Source organism: Mandrillus leucophaeus, unplaced genomic scaffold (assembly GCF_000951045.1).
Source record: "Mandrillus leucophaeus isolate KB7577 unplaced genomic scaffold, Mleu.le_1.0 Scaffold14, whole genome shotgun sequence".
Lineage (NCBI taxonomy): Eukaryota > Metazoa > Chordata > Mammalia > Primates > Cercopithecidae > Mandrillus > Mandrillus leucophaeus.
The window spans coordinates 4,341,747-4,363,703 of NW_012101365.1; the positions used below are offsets into that span (position 1 = coordinate 4,341,747).

A 21,957-nucleotide genomic window follows, 5' to 3' on the forward strand; every position below is an offset into this window, starting at 1 on the left:
AGCACTTTGGGAGGCCAAGGCGAGTGGATCAGCTGAGGTCAGGAGCTCAAGACCAGCCTGGTCAACAAGGTGATACCTTGTCTCTACTAAAAATACAAAAATAAGCCAGGTGTGATGGCGCACACCTGTAGTCCCCATTACTTTGGAGGCTGAGGCAGGAGAATCGCTTGAACTCGGGAGGCAAAGGTTGCAGTGAGCCAAGATCACACCACTGCACTCCAGCCTGGGCGACAGAGCGAGACTGTGTCTCAAAACAAACAAACAAAAAACAAAACAAAACAAAAAAGCAAAAAAGCAACAACAAAAAACCAAAACCAAAAACAAGCAAACAAACAAAAAACCCCCGAAGTGCTGGGACTATAGGCATGAGCCACTGCACACGGCCACTTTCAGGATTTAATCTCAATGAGCGAAGTGGTCTGTCCAGGCCCCCTGACTGTAGGAAGCAGCACGGCTGGGATTTGAACCTGAGTCTGCCTGACTCCAGGTCTTAAGCTCCTCTCCTTTACAAACAGCACACACACTTGGTCCATGTGATCACTCTGCCTCAGTGTCACTTTCTTGTGCCCAAGTCCTGTATTTCTTGAGGGGATCCCAGCTGGGCTGCAATAAGGGCTCAGAAAGTGCACCTGAAATGTGTTCCCTTCAAGTGAAAATATGAAGCCACTATGTGCCAGGTACTATCATAGGATATGGGGACACAGGAGTGGGGAAAAGAGATTAAATAATCCTTCTTTGGTGAGAGTACCTTCTTGTTGTCGGGAGATAGACAGTGAACAAAATAAATAAGTAAAACATATAGCAAGTCAGATGATGATAAAAACTAAAGAAAAGTAGATAAGGATTGGTACTACCAGGGGTAGGGGATTGCAATTTAAAAGAGGTATTGCCACACGTCCACCAGAATGACATAAATGAAACAGACAGACAATGACATGTGCTGCCAAGAGGTGGAGCAATGGGAGCTCTCGTGCGCTGCTGGTGGGGTACGGTTGATTTCCCATCATAGAAAACTGTTTGGCAATATCTCCTGTGGCTGAATCTATGCTTAGACTACGACCCAGCAATCCACTCCTAGGTATCCAACTAACAACTGTGTAGATATACTCACCAAAAGACACACTAGAATGTTCTTAGCAGCACAACGCTTAGTAGCTGGCAATAACCCAAATGTCCATCAAAAATAGAACTGATAACTAATCATAGGCTTTCATACTGTGGGAAATTATACAGCACTGAGAATGAATGAAAGAACTAATGCTGGTGCAACTGTGTGGATGAATCTTATGCGTATAACGTTGAGTAGAAGGAGACAGACATCAAGAATAACACATGTCCATTTATATCAAGTTTAAAAGCAAAGACATCTCTCTAGGGGTTGAGAAATTAGAAGAGTATTTAGCCAGGGTCAGGAAGAGGGCTAATGATCGAAAGGAGTGCACAAGAGGGGCTTCTAGGGTGCTGATCAGGTTCTGCTTCTTGACCTGGGGGCGGCTACAATGGTGTGTTCACTATGTAAAAATGTATCAAGCTGGTTCCTTATGATGTAGGCACTTCCTACATGTATGTTTAACAAAACTAGGGAGATCTGGCCTCACTGAAAAGGTTCTCTTCTTGCAGGAGCCAGAGATAAGGAAGAGACCAACAAGAAGGAGCTATATGAGAGCAACAAGCATTTCCTGGGGCCCTACAACCCTGTGAGCCCGTGCCAGAACATCCTGCGGGTGATCGCGGTGACTGCCTGGTGCCCATCCAGCAGCAGAGGGTGGGGGGTGAGGAGGGGCAGCACCACCTGGCCCCAAAGCCTTCTTCCCTTCCAGCTCTCCAGGCTTTGTAGGACACCTTCCCAGCCACCCACATCTGTCCTGAGTGCCCTCCTCCTCCGGTCTGTGCCACAATGCATGGACTTCCTTCTCCCTTACGCATGTCACCCTGTGCTGGGTGCAGGGACGTGTTGCTCCTACATTTGTAGCTCCTTCCCTAAAGGTTCAACACTTATCTATTAACCGAATATTCCTGGCCCTCCCTGCTGACCTCTGCATGTGGGTGTCAGGCAGTGTTTGTGCCTCTGTGCACAAAGCTCGAAGCTCAAAGCTTGGTCTACCCATCAGTGTCATGAACTCAGCACCTTTGTTTCAGGAATTTGGAGACTTCCTGGGACCCCAGCAGATAAAGGACCTGTTGCTGGCAGCCCTGGAAGGGTTGAAAGGCAGCTCAGAGGCTCCAGGGAAGGACTCCAGGGAGATGATGCAGCTGGCCTCGGAGGTCATGCTCAGCTCAGTGCTAGAGTGGTACCGCCACAGGGCACTGGAGGTGGTAAGGCCTCCTGGGGGCAGGGACTGAGCTGTCACTGGGGCTTGGGAGCCCCCTGCCATGGCCTGCTCATCACTGGCCTACCTGACAGTGGGCAGGGTGGGGAATACCTGAGCCCCCTAAGCTATGGGGCAGGGAAGGGGTGCTGGTGGCTGAGTTCTAGGTGCTCCCACCTTGAAGATTTTCTCTTACCAGCCCTGAAGGAGCTCAACTGACTTGGTGGTGGGTGGAGGTGGGTTTGGCGATGGAAGAGGGTGTAGGGAAGCATAGTAAAGAGAAACTAGCTCACTCCCAGGGAGGGGCAGGCGCTCTGCTTGCCTCTTCCTCTCTCTCTCCTTTGGGCCTTCTCCACTGTCTTCTAGTCTGTCAACCCCTTCCCTCTCCTCCCACCTTCCTGCTGCCCCCGTGCCTCCCCTGGCTTCTCCATTGGGCTGTCCCCCTGCTCATGGCTGCCCCGGCTATGCCCCAGATCCCAGAAATCATGCAGGGCATCTACATGCAGCTGAGCCACATCCAGGAGCCTCGGGCCCGCCAGGTGGCCCTGCTGCCCGTCTCCCTCCTGGCCAGCTCCTTCATGACTGAGGTGGTGGTGGCCCTGCTCATGTGCCCCCTCCCACTGAACAGGTACCAAGTGAAGGGGTTCCCAGCCACTGCATCTTACAGGGATCAAGCAGCCCCCACCCCAGGTTAGGGACCCCCTTCTGCCCAGATAAGCCCCTCGCCCTCCCAGATGGTCCCTCTTCTGTGATCTGGGGTGTTTATGACAACCATTAAGTACTTCCTGAGCACTGCTGCTGTCAGTGCCAAGCATTACAATAGTCTCTCATTCTCCCAACATCCCATTCTGCAGATGAGGAAACTGAGGCTTAGGGAAGTTTCTTGCCCTAGGTACTTACTGAGCAAGCAATAGAACAGAGGACCTAAACTCAGGTCTAACTAACTACCAGCCCAGAACTCTTTAACAATGCCATTGAAAGGAGGTCTGAGTACCTGTCCCGGCTCTGCGTCCAGTTGCCATATGGGTCTTGGGTAGCCCACTTGTCCTGTCTTTCCTCCATATGCAAAAGAAGGAAATGATCCCTGCAATCCCAGGTGGGTGGTCATGACAGAGTAATGCAGTCAGCCGTGTTGAGAGCCCGCTCGGGCCTGGGCCAGTGCGGAAGGGTGCTCCATGCTCACTGTCTTCAGGGAGCTCATGATCTGATGGGCAGAGGGGACTGTGGTCAGATGGTGAGCTCATAGGCAGCAGAGGTCAGTCTGGCTGACCTCAGCCTCCCAGCCCAGGAAATGCTCCCATGTCTTCTTTGAATGAGTAAAACAAGGCAGTGAGTGATCCATACCTTCGGGTGGTTGTTTGAGAGCCAAAGAACTGTGCAGAGCTTTACAAATGGGGTGTGTTTCAATAAGGACAGTTGATGTCATTCATAGAAACCAAGAAGGTCAGTCGGGAAGGTTAGGGCCCAGCTGGCACATCCCAGTATCCCACTTGGAAGAATTAAACCCTTTCTGGCTGTACTCCCCACCAGGGTTTTTTTTCTTGGGTCCACTAAGCAGTCAGACTCACAAGACTACCGGGGGCCTCACCTGACATCCATCACTCAGGATACAGGACAGGGCAGGGTCAGGAGCTCCTCTTTGTGGGGGTCCTTGCAGCAGCCCCCACAGCAGGCCAGACAGAGGCATCCAGGGCACAACATTTAAGGAGATAGGCTCAGGTGCCAAGTCTGCACTTGTGTGAGCCGGAGAATGAGGGCTTCCTTAAAGGTGGCACCCTGGATGCCTCACTTTCCTTACCCTAGTCTTGGCCCTGAGTCTAGGAGCTGGTCTCTTGGGCCTCCCAGGTGAAAGCTCAGGTGTGATGAAAAGAGACCCATAGGGTGGATATGGGAGCTGCCCTGGCTTAAATGGCACAGGCCTCACAGGGACCACTATCTTTTACAATATCTTGGCTTTGCTTCCAGGGTCCCCACAGGGACAAACCCAGTTACAAGGGTAACTGCATCCTGGGAAGCTCAATGCTATAGTGTCCCCATCAGTTTTCATAGTTAATTTATAGTTCCTCCCAGTCCAGATGTAATTTACCAGTGGAGTCATTATTATCATAAGTAATGTTGCCTAGCAACATAGTTGATATACTATATCAGGTTTCCAGGGGAACAGAGCTAGAAAGTGAATGGAGGGTTGAAACACTCTCATAGAAGGGGAAAGGTTTTTGTTAACCCTTTAGCACACTGGCCTCCAGTGTTTTCAACAGCCCATGATAGGAGTTTGGTTAGGTGCAGATGCCTGGTGTACTGCCTTTTAAGGGATGGGAGCAGAGGCTCCCTGATATTATATGACAAGTTCAGGATCCTAGCCCCAGGCTGCTCAGCTGCCTCCATTCTTGCTCCTTGGTTAGAGGAATGAGCACAGGCTTTGAAGACATCCGACCTGGCCACATCTTGACTCTGCAGCTGTGTAATCTTGGACTGGTAATTTCACCTCTCTGAGCCTCAATTCCTCATTTGTAAAAAGGGAATAACAACACTCACATTAGGGTTATTGTGAGAATTCAGTGATCTTGAGTGTCTTGAATTCTTGTTCATATCTGTATTCTGCAAGATTTGCCTAGGGCCTGGTGTACAGTAAATGCTTAGCTAATATCTGCCGAAGTAATACATTGCATGTGAAACATTTGGCATGATACCTGGGAAATAGGGTTTCTTTGTTTTTTGTTTTTTTTTTTTTGAGACGGAGTCTTGCTCAGTCACCCAGGCTGGAGTGTAGTGGCACGATCTCGGCTCACTGCAAGCTCTGCCTCCCGGGTTCACGGCATTCTCCTGCCTTAGCCTCCCAAGTAGCTGGGACTATAGGCATCCGCTGCCACACCCAGCTAATTTTTTGTATTTTTAGTAGAGACGGGGTTTCACCGTGTTAGCCAGGATGGTCTCGATCTCCTGACCTCGTGATCCGCCCGCCTCAGCCTCCCAAAGTGCTGAAATTACAGGCGTGAGCCACCGCGCCCGGCCTTTTTTTTTTTTTTTAAGACAGAGTTTCGCTCTTGTCTCCCAGGCTGGAGTGCACTGGCGCGATCTCGGTTCACTGCAACCTCTGTCTCCCGAGTTCAAGCTATTCTCCTGCCTCAGCTTCCCGAGTAGCTGTGATTACAGGCATGCACCACCATGCTCAGCTACCTTTTTTGTATTATTAGTAGAGATGGGGTTTCACCATGTTGGCCAGGCTGGTCTCGAACTCCTGACCTCAGGTGATCCACCCACTTTGGCCTCCCAAAGTTTTGGGATTACAGGCATGAGCCACCGTGCCCGGCCAGGAAATAGGGTTTCTCATCCTTCTAGACCCTGACTTTTTGGGAGTGTGTTCTGGACTATTCCTTGCAAGTGTGCCCATGGATGCCATTTCATTGGCATCTTACCTTCCCCCTCCTGAAACCATTTGGAGGCTGGGTGAGCCCCACTGCCTTGGCAACCACTAATTGCCCCCATCCCCGACCTCAGCAATGGAGCAGAGATGTGGAGGCAGCTGATACTGCGCAAGCCCAGCTGTGATGTCCGAGACCTCCTGGATCTGCTCCTGGGCAGCCTGAAGGAGAAGCCTGTCACCAAGGAGGGCCGGGCTTCCATCATGCCCCTGGCGGTGAGTGCCCAGTCGGCCAGCCCCTATCACTGCCTGTCCTGCCCTTCCTCTCTCCTTCCCTCCTGCTGAGCTCAGCACACCCGGCCTCCAGTACCGCACTCTGCCAGTAACTAGTTGTGTGGTCTTGGGCAGGTCTCTGGCTCTGGCTCTTGTTTGTGGTTCACTGGGGACAATAACAGTAGTGTTATCTATGGTGACAGCAGCAGCCTGAGATAGGGGAAGAAGAGTGACTTGGAGTCACAGACAGTCTAAATCCTGGTTCTGGCTGGGCGTGGTGGCTCATGCCTGTAATTCCAGCACTTTGGGAGATGGAGGCAGAGGATCACTTGAGGCCAGGAGTTTGAGGCCAGCCTGGGCACTATAGCAAGATCCCTTCTCTATTTTTTTTTTTTTTAAATCCTACATTACCATTTTGTGGCCTAGGTAAGTCACTTCAACCTCTGTGAGGCTCAGTTTCTACATATGTGAATAGAAATAATATATTTCTCATTTGACGGCTGTGAAGATTATGAGATAACACATTCATTCATTTAGGTGACACACAATGTTTAAGCACTTCTTGCTGCCACACGCCAAGCTTGATGCTGGGAACACAGAGGGAAAGGCAACTCTGACTCAGGAAGCCAGCTGGGCTGAAGAGATGGATTTCCCTCTGCCTCTATGACCACCCTGGTCCATGCCAGTTGGGTAATACCCATGCTCACCTTCCTGATTCTGCTCCTGCCCCTCCAATCTGTACTGCAGCCAAAAAGTCTTTGAGAAATGCACATCTCCTTTTCTCAGCCCCCTTGATGGCTTTTCATTGTCCCCAAGAGTGACACAGTGCTCCTACCTGTGGCGAAGGCCCTGCATCCCTGGCCAGCTTCCCCACCCTCCATGGTCCTCTTGTTTGCTTTGCTCCAGCCCCTGGGTCTTTGTCAGAACTTCATCCAGCCATGCTATCTGGTCACAGGGCCTTTCACATGCTGTTTCCTCTACCTAGAATGCTCTCCACCAAGCTAGCTTCTGCTCATCCTTCGGCTCTTAACTCCAGCATCACTTCCTCAGGGAAGCCCTCCCCGATCTCCCTGACCTGGTCAAATCTGTACATATTGTATTTTGCTTCACATACTTTGTATGAAAAGAGTTTACACCAGTTGTCATTTGACAACACTGCAGGGGATCCTTTGGTTAATCTGTGAGATGCATGAAGACAGTGCTGTCCCGCTGTGCTCACCACAATATCCCCAGCATCTTGCATACACCTGGCGCATAGTAAGCACTCAGAAATGTTTTTGTTGGGCTGATTTATTTATTCAACAAATGTTTAGTGAATACCTCCTATACTATGTGCCAAGCACACTTGTAGGTTCTGGGGATTCAGCAGCGAGACATTCTGGTGAAGGGAAGCAAATAAAGACACAGTAGATGAAGGAGAGGGTAGTATTATCCCATTACAGAGGAGGATGCTCCTGCTTACAGACATTCCATGTCACCCCCAGGTCACCTAGCTAGCAGTGGCGGTGCTAGGACTCAAACCCAGCAGATCTTCTGCTTCCAAATCCTGTGCTTCACTCCCATATCTCTCTGCCTTTGTCCTCCAGCACTGAGTTCTGTGCATCAGGCACCAGCACTCCTTCCCTTGTAATTTGGGCATTCATCCTCTTCTACAATTGGTGTATGTTAGTGTATTCTTTAGTCACTCATTTGTGCTTCTTGTCCAGCAAGCATAGTTTAAGCGTGGATACAGCCTGAACTCATTCTTATCTTACGGCCCTGATAAATCATTTGAGCAAGATAGAGCCAAAAGCAGAGCCCTATGACACATCACTAGAGACTTTTGCCTTACACCACAGACTGTGTTCTTTGGATGTAATCATTAGCTTTGGGCTGCTGAAAAAGTACAAGGGCTTTGAGTTCAAGAGACTTGTCTTAGCTCTGCCACTGCCTCACTATATAACCATGGTCAATCACTTCCCTCTCTAGCCTTGGTGCTTACATCTGTAAAACGGGCTGTGATAACTCCTGCTTTGTCTATCTTACCTGTTGAGAAAGGGGAGATAGTGTGTGCGGAAGAACTTCTTAAGCTGTAAAGTGCAAATTAACTGCCATTTATTGTTCTCATCCAGCCCATGTTAGGTCACTTTTCTCCAAGGGAACGTGTCAGGGGTTCTTCCACTTTGCAGTTAAATGCTTTCCTCTTGGCCCAGATGCATGGAGTCTTTTTTTTTTTTTTTTTGAGACTGAGTCTTGCTCTATCACCCACGTTGTTGGAGTGCAGTGGCACGATCTTGGCTAACTGCAACCCTTCCACCTCCCAAGTTCAAGTGATTCTCGTGCCTCAGTCGAGACTACAGGCGAGTAGCTGGGACTACAGGCACCTGCCACCACACCTGGCTAATTTTTGTATTTTTAGTAGAGATGGGGTTTTCCCATGTTGGCCAGGCTGGTCTCAAACTCCTAACCTCAAGTGATCTGCCCACCTTGGCCTCCCAAAGTGCTGAGATTACAGGCATGAGCCACTGTGCCTGGCCTGCATGGAGTCCTAATGGCACAGCTCAAACCATTGATGTATAAAGCATGCTTTCCTTCGCCCTCTCATTCAGGCTCTAACACTCCTGTGGGACTGGATGGATGATGATCAGTGACACCACTTTTCAGAGATCTGAGGCCCACAGGTGCCAGGGAGTGGCAGAGCCAGAATGAGTCATGAGTCTTGTGATACCAGCCCATCATCCGCTCCCCACCCCCTAGTATTGCCCTTCTGCCAGTTAGAGAGGACTTGGTGGGCCACGTATGAGGGTGGGCCCAGGCCAGGTCCAGAGCTGGACTGGCAGGTGGAGAAGTTGCCCCAGGTCACCCGTCCTTGGGGGTAGAGCTGGCACTTGAGCCAGGCTCTTGCTCAAGCCCTGGTATTGTTTTTCTTGGCTGCTGGTCTCATGGGGATGGGAGTGAGGACAGCCTAGTTTAATGGCCTGGGGTGAAGAGGCCAGCCTGGTGCCCCTTACATTCTGTGTGCCTGTGTTGTGAGTGAGGAAGAGGCACAGCATGCTATAGTTGGTATCAGAAAACCTGGGTTCAAGTTCCAGCTCTGCCCCAAGGTGCTGGTGACCTTGAGCTAGCAGCCTCACCCCTCTGAGTCTGTCTCCTCACCTGCAAAATGGGATCAAGACTCTTTACCTCTCAGGAGGTAGAAGCGATTCTTCCACCATGATTCTTCCAAGGTTGCCTAAACATCAAAGCCCTAGACCAAAACTAAGGGGTGAACTGTTGTGCTTGCTCTGGGACAGGGCCTACCCAGAGAGTCAGAGGTCTGGGTCTGTGGGGTGGGGAATCCTAGCTTCCCAGGCTGGGCCAGAGGACAGCAAAGACCCAGATCCTACCTCCCAGAGAGGCAGTCCAGGCCCCAGCCAGGAGTGCTGGGAAGATGGGCCACAGCATCCCAGCCCCCTCTCCTCTGCCCCATAGGCAGCCAGCGGCCTGTGCGAGCTCCTGTCCGTCAATAGCTGCATGGGCCGTGTGAGGCGCATCTACCCGCAGCTGCTCCTGGCCCTGCTTATTCAGGTCCATTACCACATTGGCCTCAACCTGCCTGGCTACGTGGCTTTTCCCAAGGACACCAAGAAGGGCGCACAGCCCTCTGCCTTCGTACCTGTGCGGTATGCTCTGCCATCTCTCTTGACCCTGCTGTCCTCGGCGGTGGGAAGGGCCATCCAGCCAGAGCCTCCAAAAGTCTCTAGGCAATCAATCAATAGAAATTAGCTTTGGGACTAGAAGAGAAAACAGAAGCACACTTTTATTAGAGCCAATAATTCATTCAGCAACTGTTTTTGAGCACCTGCTCTGTGCATTACACACTGTGTTTAGTCTAGATCACAGGAAAGAATCAGCCCTCCCCAAGGAGTTCACTCTTTTTCTTCCTTCCCCTCTAGAGATATTATTTGTATTAGGTTTGTATCCAAGGCCCAAATACTTTATTTTTTAGTATTAATTGGAGTAGATAATATAGGCACATGGGTAAAATACTCAAAAGACATTAAAAGGAAGCTTCCTTCCCTGTCCTTACCCCAGTTACATTCTCAAAGACAACCAGGTTCTTCATGCCCTCCCAGAGGAGGATTATGCAGGGATAAACACATTTGCTCATATTCTGTACTTTTACACCAATGGCAGCACGTCACATTTTTTGCCTTCTTTGCATACTATGTCTTGGAGACCATTGTATTGTAGAGCTGTCTCCTTATTTATTTATTTGAGATGGAGTCTCACTCTGTGGCTCAGACTGGAGTGCATTGGCGGGATCTCAGCTCACCTCCGTCTCCTGGGTTCAAGCAATTCTCCTACCTCAGCCTCCCGAGTAGCTGGGATTACCAGTGTCTGCCACCATGCCCAGCTAATTGTTTTCATTTTTAGTAGAGACAGGGTTTCACCACATTGGCCAGACTGGTCTTGAACTCCTGACCTCAGGTGATCCACCCGCCTTGGCCTCCCAAAGTGTTGGGATTATAGGCGTGAGCCACCGCACCCGGCCAAGCTCTCTCCTTATTTTTAACAACTGCATAGTATCTCTACGTATAGGATCCCAGTGCACCGTAATTTATTTAACCAGGCTTCTCTGGATTTCACTGATTTCCAGCCTTTGGCAATTACAAGGCTGCAGTGAGTTTGCTTGTTTATATGTCTTTATGTGTACATGCGATTGCATATGTAGGACAATTCCCGAAAGTAGAATGCGCACATCAAAGGGCTTCTGCATTACATATTAAGGTGATAGAAAAAAGCTCCTGACCATTGCATGATAAAGGATAAAATGGAGTGACTCCTAAAACATCCAGTTTGCCAAATTGCCTCTCACAGAGGACACTGCCACCGGCAATGCATGAGTATCTATTTCCCCACACCCTTGCCAACACAATGAGTTATAAAACATTTTTATCTTTGCCAATATTAGAGTTAAAAAATGGAATTTTGCTGTAGTTTTAGTATGTGTTTCTCTTATCATGAATGACATTGAGTTTGCTTTTTTTCTTTTCTTTTTTTTTTTTGAGACAGGGTCTCACTCTGTTGCCCAGGCTGGAGTGCAATGGCGCAAACATGGCTCACTGCAGCCTTGACCTCCCAGGCTCAAGCAATCCTCCCACTTGAGCCTGACTTCACTGCTTGAAGTCAGGAGTTCAAGACCAGCCTGGCCAATATGGTGAAATCCCGTCTCTACTAAAAATACAAAAATTAGCTGGGTGTGGTGGTGGGCACCTATAATCTCAGGTGCTCAGGAGGCTGAGGCAGGAGAATCGCTTGAACCTGAGAGGCAGAGGTTGCAGTGAGCCAAGATCGCACCAGTGCACTCCAGCCTGGGCGTCACAGCGAGATTCCGTCACATCGTTTGTAGAGATGGGGGTCTTACCATATTGCCCAGGCTGGTCTCAAACTCCTAGGCTCAAGTGATCCTCCAAACTTGGCCTCCCGAAGTGCTAGGATTATAGGTGTAAGCCACCATGTCCAGGCCAGAAATGTTTAATTTTCATGTAGCCGTTTATCAGTTTTTACTTCTATAACTCCTATTGTGTGCTATGCACAGAAAGGTGCATTTAGAGAGGCAGAGGGCAAGCAGTTGTGTAGTGGGCTTGTGTCTGAAGGTCTTGGATTCAAATCCTGGCTTCATCACCTAGAACGTTGTATTTTGGGTAAATGAATTTTATCTCTTGGCAGTTGGTTTCCTTGCCTATGAAATGGATAAATGATTCCTGCCCCACGGGTGTGCTGTGAGGACCAGATGGGGTTGCATCCCAGCAAGACACCATTTGCCAGCAGTGCGGCCAGTTCCCATTCCCCTCCTGCTCATGCTTGTAGACGCCGCCCTGAGAGCATCGCCCAGAAAGCTGACGGGCTCTAGGGAAAAAAAGGAGGCTCTGGAGGGGGAGGAGGAACACATATGGGAAACAGTTCTTGACCTTGGAGTGATGAAAGATGTGACCTGCCAATGCAGAGGCTGTGGCTCAACTGAGGACATGAAGGAGAAGCTGGAGGAGTGCCCAAGTATCACCTTACCTCAGCATCTCAGAAGCAGCCCGAGAGGCAGAAAAAGCAGAGGCAGGCATGTGCCAGGCTGAAGGGGGGCCAGAAAAGCCATGAGATGTAGTGGTCTAAATGGTGGTCCCCAAAAAACATGTCTGTCCAGAACCTATGAAGGTGACCTTATTTGGAAAAAGGGTATTTGCAGATATAATTAAGGATCTCAAGATGAGGTCCTCCTGGATTAACCACGTGGGCACTGAATCCAATGCCAAGTGGCCTTATAAGGAGAAGAGAGGCCCAGACAAAGGGGAGAAGGCTGATGAAGACAGAGAGTGAGTGATGTGGTCACAAGCCAAGGAGTGCTGGGAGCCACCAGAAGCCACAAGAGGCAAGGAAAGATTCTCCCCTGGGCTCTTCAGAGGACTGTGGCCCTGCTGACACCTTGATTTCGGATATCTGGTCTCCAGAACTGTGAAAGAATTTGTTTCTGTTGTTTTGAGCCACCCAGGTTGTGGTGATTTATACAGGAAATGAATCCTCTGGGGTATGGCACCGGAGCAAATTGTGGGTGCTCCAGACTGCAGTGATGAGGTGGAATAGCTCCACGGAACGACAGCACACAAAGTGGTCACATCCTCCCTAGAGGAGAGGCAGGCTCTGGTAATGAGTGCAACAATTACCTCTGCAAACAGCTTGGGTTTGAAGGAGGAGGAGGGAGTGGCCTGAGAGCTTGTCCTGTGAAGCCCAGTTTCTGTGCCTTCCAGGAAGGTGAAACTTTCAGCAGCCCTGGGCTTTAAAGCAGCTCCAGCTGGGTGCAGTGGCCCACGCCTGTAACCCTAGCACTCTGGGAGGCTAAGGTAGGAGAATTGCTTGAGGCCAGGAGTTTGAGACCAGCCTAGGCAACATGGCGAAAACCCATCACTCCAAAAAAATAGAAAATTAGCCAGGTGTGTGGTCCCAGCTACTCGGAAGAATAAAGCAGGAGGTTCGCATGAGTCCAAGAGGTCAAGGCTGCAGTAAACCATGTTCATGCCACTACACTCCAGCCTGGGTGACAGAGTGAGACCCTATCTTAAAAAAAGAAAGCAACTCCATGTCAAATCAATCATTGGCTCTGGTGTCCCAGTGCAGGGACAGAGAGTGAATATTTCAAGGTGTCCCTTGCTCCACTTTGCTGAGAACGCCTTTTAGAAGGGTGAAACTTGCAGAGTGAGTGTTTGGGGACACAAAAGCCACCCCATCACCCATAGCACAGGCCTCCTTCCAAGAGTTTCCACTCTATTTTTCCACCAAGCAGCATGGGCGCCATCTGGGCTGTCGCAGGTATAACTTTGGGAATGGGGTGAGAAGGGAGGGAAGTGAGGCCTGGGACCACCTTGGGGTCAGGGTGGGAGGGAGGGGGAGGGGAAACCCAGGATCATTTTTGTGAAAATATGAAGCCTGATTGAGGGAGTGAGGTGAAGTGACAGAGAGGATCAACTACGAATGATGCAGTTCTGAGTTCAGAAGTTTTGGCCCAAATACATATTCGTCACACAACAAATGAGGACTGGGAGGGCTGGCCAAACCGTGGCTACCTAGAACCTCTAAGTCAGGTCATTCCCTTCTGAGCTCCGGAGCTCAATCTGTGCCCAAGCCAGTTTGTAAGAAGGTGTCCAAAGCGATGACCCTGGAGATAGGGACACACAGGGAGGGGAGGGTGGTCCAGTCACCGGAGGAACACATGCAGGAGGCTCATTCTGTTTTAGGTGAAGGTGCTAGTGCCCGAACTCGAAGAGAACAACCTTTCTTCAGACAAAAACCTGTACATCTCAGCTTAGCCATTCAGCCAGCACTTGCAGAGGGAAGAGAATGGTGATGGGGGAACTGGACAACGCTCGGAGCCTGCCTGTCTTTCTCCCTCCCTTTTGTTTGTAACTCTGAATGCTGAAGGCATTGCCAGTGGGAGACTATCATTGATAGCACACATTTCAAACAATAAGCACAGAGGTTGAATGATTCTAAAATTCTGGCCTCAGGAGAAACTTTTATTTTCACACCGGATCAATATTCATTACAAAAGCAAAAACCTGAAAATGAAGGGCAAATTTCTGAGGACTACCTGATTACTTAAGTCCTTTCTTTGGAATCATGAGAGCCATCGGCTCTCAGTATCATCTGAGGTATGTCCACAAAGTGCACCATAAACTCTTTCAGCAAATGTTTAGGTTTCTGGAAAACTTTGTTTAAATGTAAGCTGTGTTCTATACAGTGTCAGCTTTTATTTTAATAAAAGTGTATGTAGGCCAGGCGCGGTGGCTCACGCCTCTAATCCCAGCACTTTGGGAGGCCGAGGCGGGCAGATCACTTGAGATCAGGAGTTCAAGACCAGCCTAGCTAACATGGGGAATCCCCATCTCTACTAAAAATACAAAAATTAGCTGAGTGTGGTGGCGCAGGCCTGTAATCCCAGCTACTCAGGAGCCCCAGTCTGGTCAGTTGGCGGGTCATAAAAGCTCCCCAAGGGCTGCTGCTGGGCATCCAGTTTGAGAATCACTCCTTAAGTGTCCTGAGTTGGAGAGGGACTCGGCCCAGTTAGGAGACTGTGAGTGAGCAGAGAAGCTGCCTGCCCAGCCCATGGCTGATGTGGAGTGGAGGGTGAGAGAGAGGCTGGTCCCAGAGGTAAAAGCACAGCCTTCATAGGGAGGTGGACTTTGCTTCTGTTTCCTCTCTTGTTCTAAAAGCTAATGATTATTTGTAAAAAGTCACCCTTTGTGGATACACTGGATACCCCTACCTAACATGGTGAAGAGAAGTTTGTCAGGCCAGATGGCAGGAATGGTCGGGGTGGGGGGAGGCTCGGCCTGCTAGAGCCTGGCTAGGCATGAGGTCTCAATTGCCTTGTCTTGGCAGCTGGGTGGTGAAAGTGGTGAAAACCCTGCTGCTGAGGATGGGCTGCTCTTATGAGACCACCTTTCTGGAGGACCAGCGCGGCTGGGAGCTCATGGAGCAGGCGGAGAGCCACCACCGCGGAGTGGCCCTGCTGGCAAGGTGAGTCCCAGGACCACCTTGGGGTTGGGGTGGGAGGGAGAAAGAGGGAGACCTCAGGATCTTCTGACGGACTTGGGTTTGCATCTCTCTCTGGGCAAGACGCTTTCCTCAGTCTATCACCTCTTCACTACAGCGGAGAGGGTGCTGTCTTCCTCAGCAGGGGGACAATACAAATGTTAAAGATGGCACTCACTCTTCAGAGGTTCCTGGCCATTGTGGAGCACTTAGACTATCCACAAAGCACCTTTCCTTCGTGCATTATGAATTTAGTTCCCATGCCAATACAGAAACGGTGGTATAACCGAGTTGTTGAGGTGTGACCTTGCAGATGGCCTGACTGCATCTGAACCCCAGCTTGCCACTTGCCACCTGTGTGACCCGGGACAAGTTCCTTCCCTCTGAGTCTCCACTCTCCCTCAATAGTGTGGAAATAATAGTCAGACCCACCTCTGAGGGTTGGGGAGAAGATTAATTAAAGTACTTTGAACAGCCCCTGGCATAAGGTAAGAGCTCCACACAGGCTAATTTTTACTACAGTTATAGTCACTGGTGGGGCAGGGGTGATTAATACATATTTTGCACAGGAACATGCCAAGTCTGGGGAGGAATTGTCATGTGCCCAAAGTCACACAGACAGGAAGTGGCAGAGCTGAGAAGTGACCTGCTGACCAAAGCTCTTCCCTAGGCCACGCACAACTTCCCATGGGGTCAAGAGGGAACACCTTGATTCCAACGCTGTGGTTCCTGCAGGAGAGCCTGCATCTTAGCCCTGCACCCTGAGTGCTCCTGGTGGTGCTTTCCCCAGGATCTCAGGACACAATCACATTTGCTGAGCACTTACTATGCTTTAGGCACCATGCAGAGAGCTGTCGCATAGATGATCCCATTTAATCCTCACCATGACCGATGAAGTAGCATATTTATTTATTTATTTTGAGACAGAGTCTTGCACTGTCGCCCAGGCTGGAGTGCAGTGGCGCCATCTCTGCTCATTGCAACCTCTGCCTCCTGTGTTCAAGCGATTCTCCTGCCTCAGCCTCCAGAGTAGCTGGGATTACAGGCATGCGCCACCATGCTGGGCTAATTTTTGTATTTTTAGTAGAGATGGGGTTTCACTATGTTGGCCAGGCTGTTCTCAAACTCCTGAAATCAGGTGGTCTGCCTGCCTTGGCCTCCCAAAATGTTGGGATTACAGGCGTGAGCCACGGCCCTCAGTGAAATAGCACTATTATTATCCCAGCATTATACATGAGGAAATGGAAGCCCAGAGAAGTTAAGCATCTTTCCCCAAGTGACACAGCTAGTGCTGGGGCCAGGATTTGAACCCAGCTGTCTCATTCCAGACTCCAGGCATGGTTGCCAGACTGCACTACATTCACTGATGGTGGAGTGTAACGCAGTGCTCCTCAGACTTAAGTGTGCAATGGAATCACCTGCTGGGCCTGTTAAAACACTGGTTGCTGTGCCCCCGCCCTAAGAGTTCCTGCTTAGTGGATCTGGAATGGTGCACTTCTTTTTTGAGATGGAGTCTCACTCTGTTACCCAGGCTGGAGTGCAGTGGCACGATGTCGGCTCACTGCAACCTCTGCCTCTGGGGTTTTAAGTGATTCTCCTGCCTCAACCTCCCAAGTAGCTAGGATTTCAGGCATGCGCCACCACACCCAGCCAATTTGTTTTGTATTTTTAGTAGAGACGGGGTTTTACCATGTTGACCAGGCTGGTCTTGAACTCCTAACCTCAAATGATCTGTCCGTCTCAGCCTCCCAAAGTGGTCAGGCCTGAGCCACCGCGCCTGGCCTGGGATGGTTCACTTCTAACAAGTTTCCAGCTGGTGCTGATGCTCTGATTGGGTGGGGGTGGCACTTAGAGGACCACTGGCTTAGTAGAATGAACCAGGCAGCTGGAACGTGAGCCCTCGGTTGGGGCTCCAGCTCTGCCATTTTCTAGCTCTGTGACCGTGGGCAGTTCACACTTAGAGCCTCTGTTTCCTCACCTATGAAATGGGGATAATAACAGTAACCTGCTTTGAAGGATCAGATGGAGTAACAATGTGAAAGCGTGTGCCTGCTGCCTGGTGCTTGGTGAGTGGGCCTTCACACCCTCTCCTTCCTCGCTCTGCTGCCTGACGTGGTCCTGTGCAGCTGAGGGTCTTCAGCCTGCCTCTCTTATTGATTTGTGCTGTGCCCTCAGGCAAGTCTCTTTCCCCTTCTGGGCTTCAGTTTCTTCATCTGTTAAATGAAGCAGTGAAACCAGATGACCTCTGAGATCCCACCCAGGTGGAAAATCCTGGGAATGCCCGAATCCAGGTGATCCTGGCTTACCCAGGATTTCCAGTGTCACAAGCAACTTCCCCCTACAGGTCCCCCTGGGGCTGGAGACCTGAGGGGACTGCTCCTCCTCCCCACCCCCAGGGCCATGGTGCACTACTCCTGCCAGGAGCTGTGCCGCATCCTCTACCTGCTCATCCCGCTCCTGGAGCGAGGCGACGAGAAGCACAAGATCACGGCCACCGCCTTCTTCGTGGAGGTACCAACAGGGGCAGCTGGTACACAGCGGAAGCTCCTCCCGGGTCTCGGTTCACGTTACTGGTCATTTCTCCTATGTAAACAGTACTTTATAGTTTACAAAGCCTTCCCATGGGCGTGATTTCTCTTGACTATGATGACCTTGTTAGTCTCCCTCCCTCCTCTCCCTGTCTCTCCACCCTTTACCCCATTCCACTCTTAACCAGACTCCCCTAGTGCCCAGGGAACCAACAACCTTTGCTGGGCACCTCTGTGTGTCAGGCACCAGACATATAAAGGTGAATTTGACTCTACCCTGCCCTCAAGGAACTTTTGGTGTGGCAGAGGACACAGAGGACACCCCAGTTATAACATGGGAGTGATGCCAGTGAGTGACTTGGGCTATGATGGGGCCATCCAGGCTGTGGTAGGGAAACAAGTGACTTGAGGGAGGGAGGCATCAGGGAAGGAGGGTTTCCTGGAGGAGGTGACATCTAAGCTGAGTGTGTGTTGGGGAGGTGCTGGGGAGAGGTGAGTCAGGAGCAGTTGGTAGGGACAGACCTGGAAGACAGGGACTTGCTAACAATAATAGCTAATATTTATTGAGCACTTACTGTCTTCCAAGCATGTTCTAAGAGCTTTACACACACTGATTCATTTGGTCTCACACTAATCTTATGACTCAGATACTATTCTATGCCCCATTTTAGAGAAAAAAACCCCGAGGCATCAATTTAAGAAACTTTCCCAAGACCAGACAGCTTGTAAGTGGCAGATCCAGGATTCAAATCCAGACATTCGGGCTCTAAAACCCTCCCCTTTCCTTTTAGTTTTTAAAAAAACATGGTAAAATATACGTAACATAAAATTTGCCATTTAAACTGTTTCAGGTGTACAGTTCAATGACATTAATATATTCATATTGTTATGCAACCATCACTACTATTCATCTCCAGAACTTTCGTATCTTTCACTACTGAAACTCGACACCCACTAAATGCAAACTCCCTGTTCCACCTCCCCCAGCCCCTAGTAACCTCTATTCTACTCTCTATCTCTATGAATTTGCCTCTTCTAGGTATCTTATGTGAGTGGAATCATACAATATTTGTCCTTTTGTGCCTGACTGTTTCCCTAAACATAATGTCTTCAAGATTTATCTATAATTGTTGCATGCGTCAGAATTTCCTTACTTTTTTTTTTTTTGAGATGGAGTCTTGCCCTGTTGCCCAAGCTGGAGTGCAGTGGCGTGATTTTGACTCACTGCAACTTCTGCCTCCCAGACTCAAGCAATTCTTCTGTCTCAGCCTCCTGAGTAGCTGGAATTACAAGCAAGCGCCACGATGTCCGGCTAATTTTTGTATTTTTAGTAGAGACAGGGTTTCCCCATGTTGGTCAGGCTGGTCTTGAACTCCTGACCTCAAATGATCTGCCCGCCTCGGCCTCCCAAAGTGCTGGGATTACAGGCGTGAGCCACCGCCCCTGGCCAAAATTTCCTTTCTTCTTAAAGCTGAATATTTCATTTCCTGTACATACCACATTTTGTTTATCCATTTGTCTGTTGACTGACAGTGTAAAACCCACTCTTTTAACCACCATGCTTACCTAGCTCTTGTGACCTGATAGTTGTCATGAGGCAGGTCTGGGCTATCACCAGGGTCTGTATAGTGAGGGTCAGAGGCAGGAGGCTCATTGTCTGCTTGGATAGTGTGAAGGTTAAGGAGGGCTTCCTGGAGGAGATGACATTTAAGCTGAACCTGAAAGTTTGCCAAATGAACAAGAGGCAGCATCGACATCCTAGGTGCTTTTGTCATCTTTTCTGCCACTCCAGGTGGGCTGTGAGTTGGGAGAAGGGGCCATGTCACATTGGCATTGCACCCCCAGGTGCCCCAAGAAGTGGGGATGGGATGGATGAATAAACACTGCCTGGCTCTGCAGGTACCAGCAGAATGTGTCACCTCCAGGGAGGACAACCCTGGCCCTGGGGTTGGGAGTCCTGGGTTCCAGCCCCAGCTCCGCCCAGTTCTAACTCCAATTTCCCTGACCATGGTGAGGGAAAGAGAAAGGGAAACTACCATTTCTTACAGGCCTACAACACGCCAAACACTTGTGTTGACCTCTTTCAAATGTTATCTCACTAATCTGCACAGCAACCCTGCCGAGAAGGATTTGTGACACCCATGCTTAGGGGAGTTAAGGGGAATTTTTCAAGGTCACAGAGCTCAGAGAGTCCAGAGAGATTCAGAGCAGGCCTGCCGGACACAGTCCTCTATTTTGGTCAGCCTCTTGGGAGAGGCACTTCTAAGTCTGTTAGTGGCTACCACATGGGTTTTTGTATGAGAGGAGGGAGGTTGGATCTTGCCAGACCTTATGGGGCATTCCTATGTCCACCACAAGGTCAGGGACTCTAGGTTTAACTTGTCCCCAGCATTCCCTGGGCTCCTGAGCAGCGGCCCTTCCTCCCTGCAGCAAGGGTCTTCGCCCAGGTTCAGTCTTCTCCACCTCCCCAGAAGAGGTGCCTGCTCCTGGCCAGAGTCAGCCCCCCATTAAAGCCGTGGTGCTTTGATGTAGCTCAGACGCTGCCCCCCACCCCCAGCTCATCCCCTCTGCCCTGGCTTCCTGTCACCCTCTCTGCTGTGATGGTGTGTGTGCTCCCTTCTCCCAGTGGCAGTGAACTCCTTAAGGGAGCTGTGCCACCTTGGGCAAGTCACTTAACCTGCCTGTGTCTCAGTTTCCTCACCTGTAGTATGGCAATGATGACCATCTCCTAGAGTTTTGATGAGGATAGTGAGTTCACATAAAGCACTTAGAACAGTGCCTGGCACATAGGAAGTACTATCTGTGAGTCAGTTAGATTGCTGTTAGGGTTCTCGTGACTCTTTTCCGTGTCTCCAGTGCCCAGCCCAGAAGCTGTGCACAGCAGGCCTGAATATTGGTGGTGTAAATTGGTGGAGGGCGGGGGATAGGTGGAGCCCCTCCTTTTCTGCCTCCTCCCCTTGGTGACCTGTCCTGCCCCCTCCTCCAGCTCTGCCTCTCCCCAGCTCTTTCCTCCCACAATGCAGACCCATGGGCCCCACAGTCACAGGAGATGTCAGGCAAGAGCATGGAGGGGAGAAGCGTTTATGAGAGTGATGCAGCGGGCATTGAAGACCTGTTGGCTGCTGTGGGTGCGGAGGCCAGTGGGGGAGAGGAGGGAGATGAGGGTGAGGCTGGTGTGCAGCTTGGACGATGGGGGGCTGGTAGTGCTAACCCTGCCACAGGGAGTGCAAGAGGAGGGCACGCCTAAGGAGGAAAGGAGTCAAGTTTCTTTTCTTTTTTAGATGGAATTTCGCTCTTGTCACCCAGGCTGGAGTGTAGTGGGGCCATCTTGGCTCACTGCAACCTCCACCTCCCAGGTTCAAGTGATTCTCATGCCTCAGCCTCCTGAGTGGCTGGGATTACAGGCACCCGCCACCACGCCCAGCTAATTTTTGTATTTTTAGTAGAGACGGGGTTTCCCCAAGTTGGCCAGGCTGTCTCAAACTCCCGACCTCAGGTGATTTACCTGCCTCAGCCTCTCAAAGTGCTGGGATTACAGGTGTCAGCCACCTTGCCTGGCCGGCCTTCCTTCCTTCCTTCCTTCCTTCCTTCCTTCCTTCCTTCCCATTCCTTCCTTCCTTTCTTTTATTTTCTCCAGGTGGAGTCTCGCTCTTGTTGCCCAGGCTGGAGTGTGGTGGTGTGATCTTGGCTCACTGCAACCTCCGCCTCCTAGGTTCAAGTGATTCTCCTGCCTTAGCCTCCGGAGTAGCTGGGGCGCATGCCACCACACCTGGCTAATTTTTTGTATTTTTAGTAGAGACGGGGGTTTCACCATGTTGCCCAGGCTGGTCTCGAACTCTATACCTCAGGTGACTCACCCACCTTGACCTCCTGAGTTGCTGGGATTACAGGCATGAGCCACCGTGCCCAGCCCGAGCCAAGATTCATGTTGGACCTGAACTCATGCAGCAAGCAGTCCCTAAGCACATATTCCACACCAGAGTTGATGTCAGTTAACAGGGGCCCATGGAGGAACAACTCGGGTTTTGTCCTCAGAGAAGCGCCCCGTTGGACAGGGGAGGCAGATGGAGGCACTGAAGGTTTCCAGGTGTTGCTTCGGGAGGAAGCCCAGGGCACCTAGGGCCCCAGGGAAGAAGGCACTCAGCCTAAATGAGGCCAGGGGCAATGTCAAGCCTAGCTTCAAGGCTCTGAGTTTTGGTTGGAACCCTGTGAGGTGGCAGGGGTCAGAGTGGAGGTGGCATCCCAGCAGGAGGACATTTTGCCAGCACAGAAGGGGTGGAACAGCCTGGGTAGTTCAGGGAACAGGGGACAGCTTGGTTGGAAGCTGGCTGACTGGTGGTGAGGGTGTGGGCTGGGGGGTGGGCATGCTGCTGTTAATGAGGCCACAGGGCAGGCAGAGGCCTGACAGTAGAGGCAACAACGGGCAGTCATAGGGGCTTGGAGC

At 50.5% G+C, this 21,957-nt stretch overlaps 1 protein-coding gene across 4 annotated transcripts in view; it reads left to right on the forward strand.

Annotated features, from left to right (window-relative positions):
* Positions 1-21,957, forward strand: part of MROH7 (maestro heat-like repeat family member 7) — a 75,949-nt gene that overhangs the window by 43,577 nt on the left and 10,415 nt on the right. For all 4 annotated transcript variants that reach the window (XM_011973825.1, XM_011973827.1, XM_011973826.1 and 1 more), the window contains 7 exons: positions 1,621-1,733; positions 2,140-2,316; positions 2,783-2,937; positions 5,808-5,946; positions 9,394-9,584; positions 14,833-14,970; positions 17,382-17,496. In XM_011973825.1, coding sequence (XP_011829215.1) covers positions 1,621-1,733; positions 2,140-2,316; positions 2,783-2,937; positions 5,808-5,946; positions 9,394-9,584; positions 14,833-14,970; positions 17,382-17,496 — 1,028 coding nt within the window. The remainder of the gene's footprint in view (positions 1-1,620; positions 1,734-2,139; positions 2,317-2,782; positions 2,938-5,807; positions 5,947-9,393; positions 9,585-14,832; positions 14,971-17,381; positions 17,497-21,957) is intronic.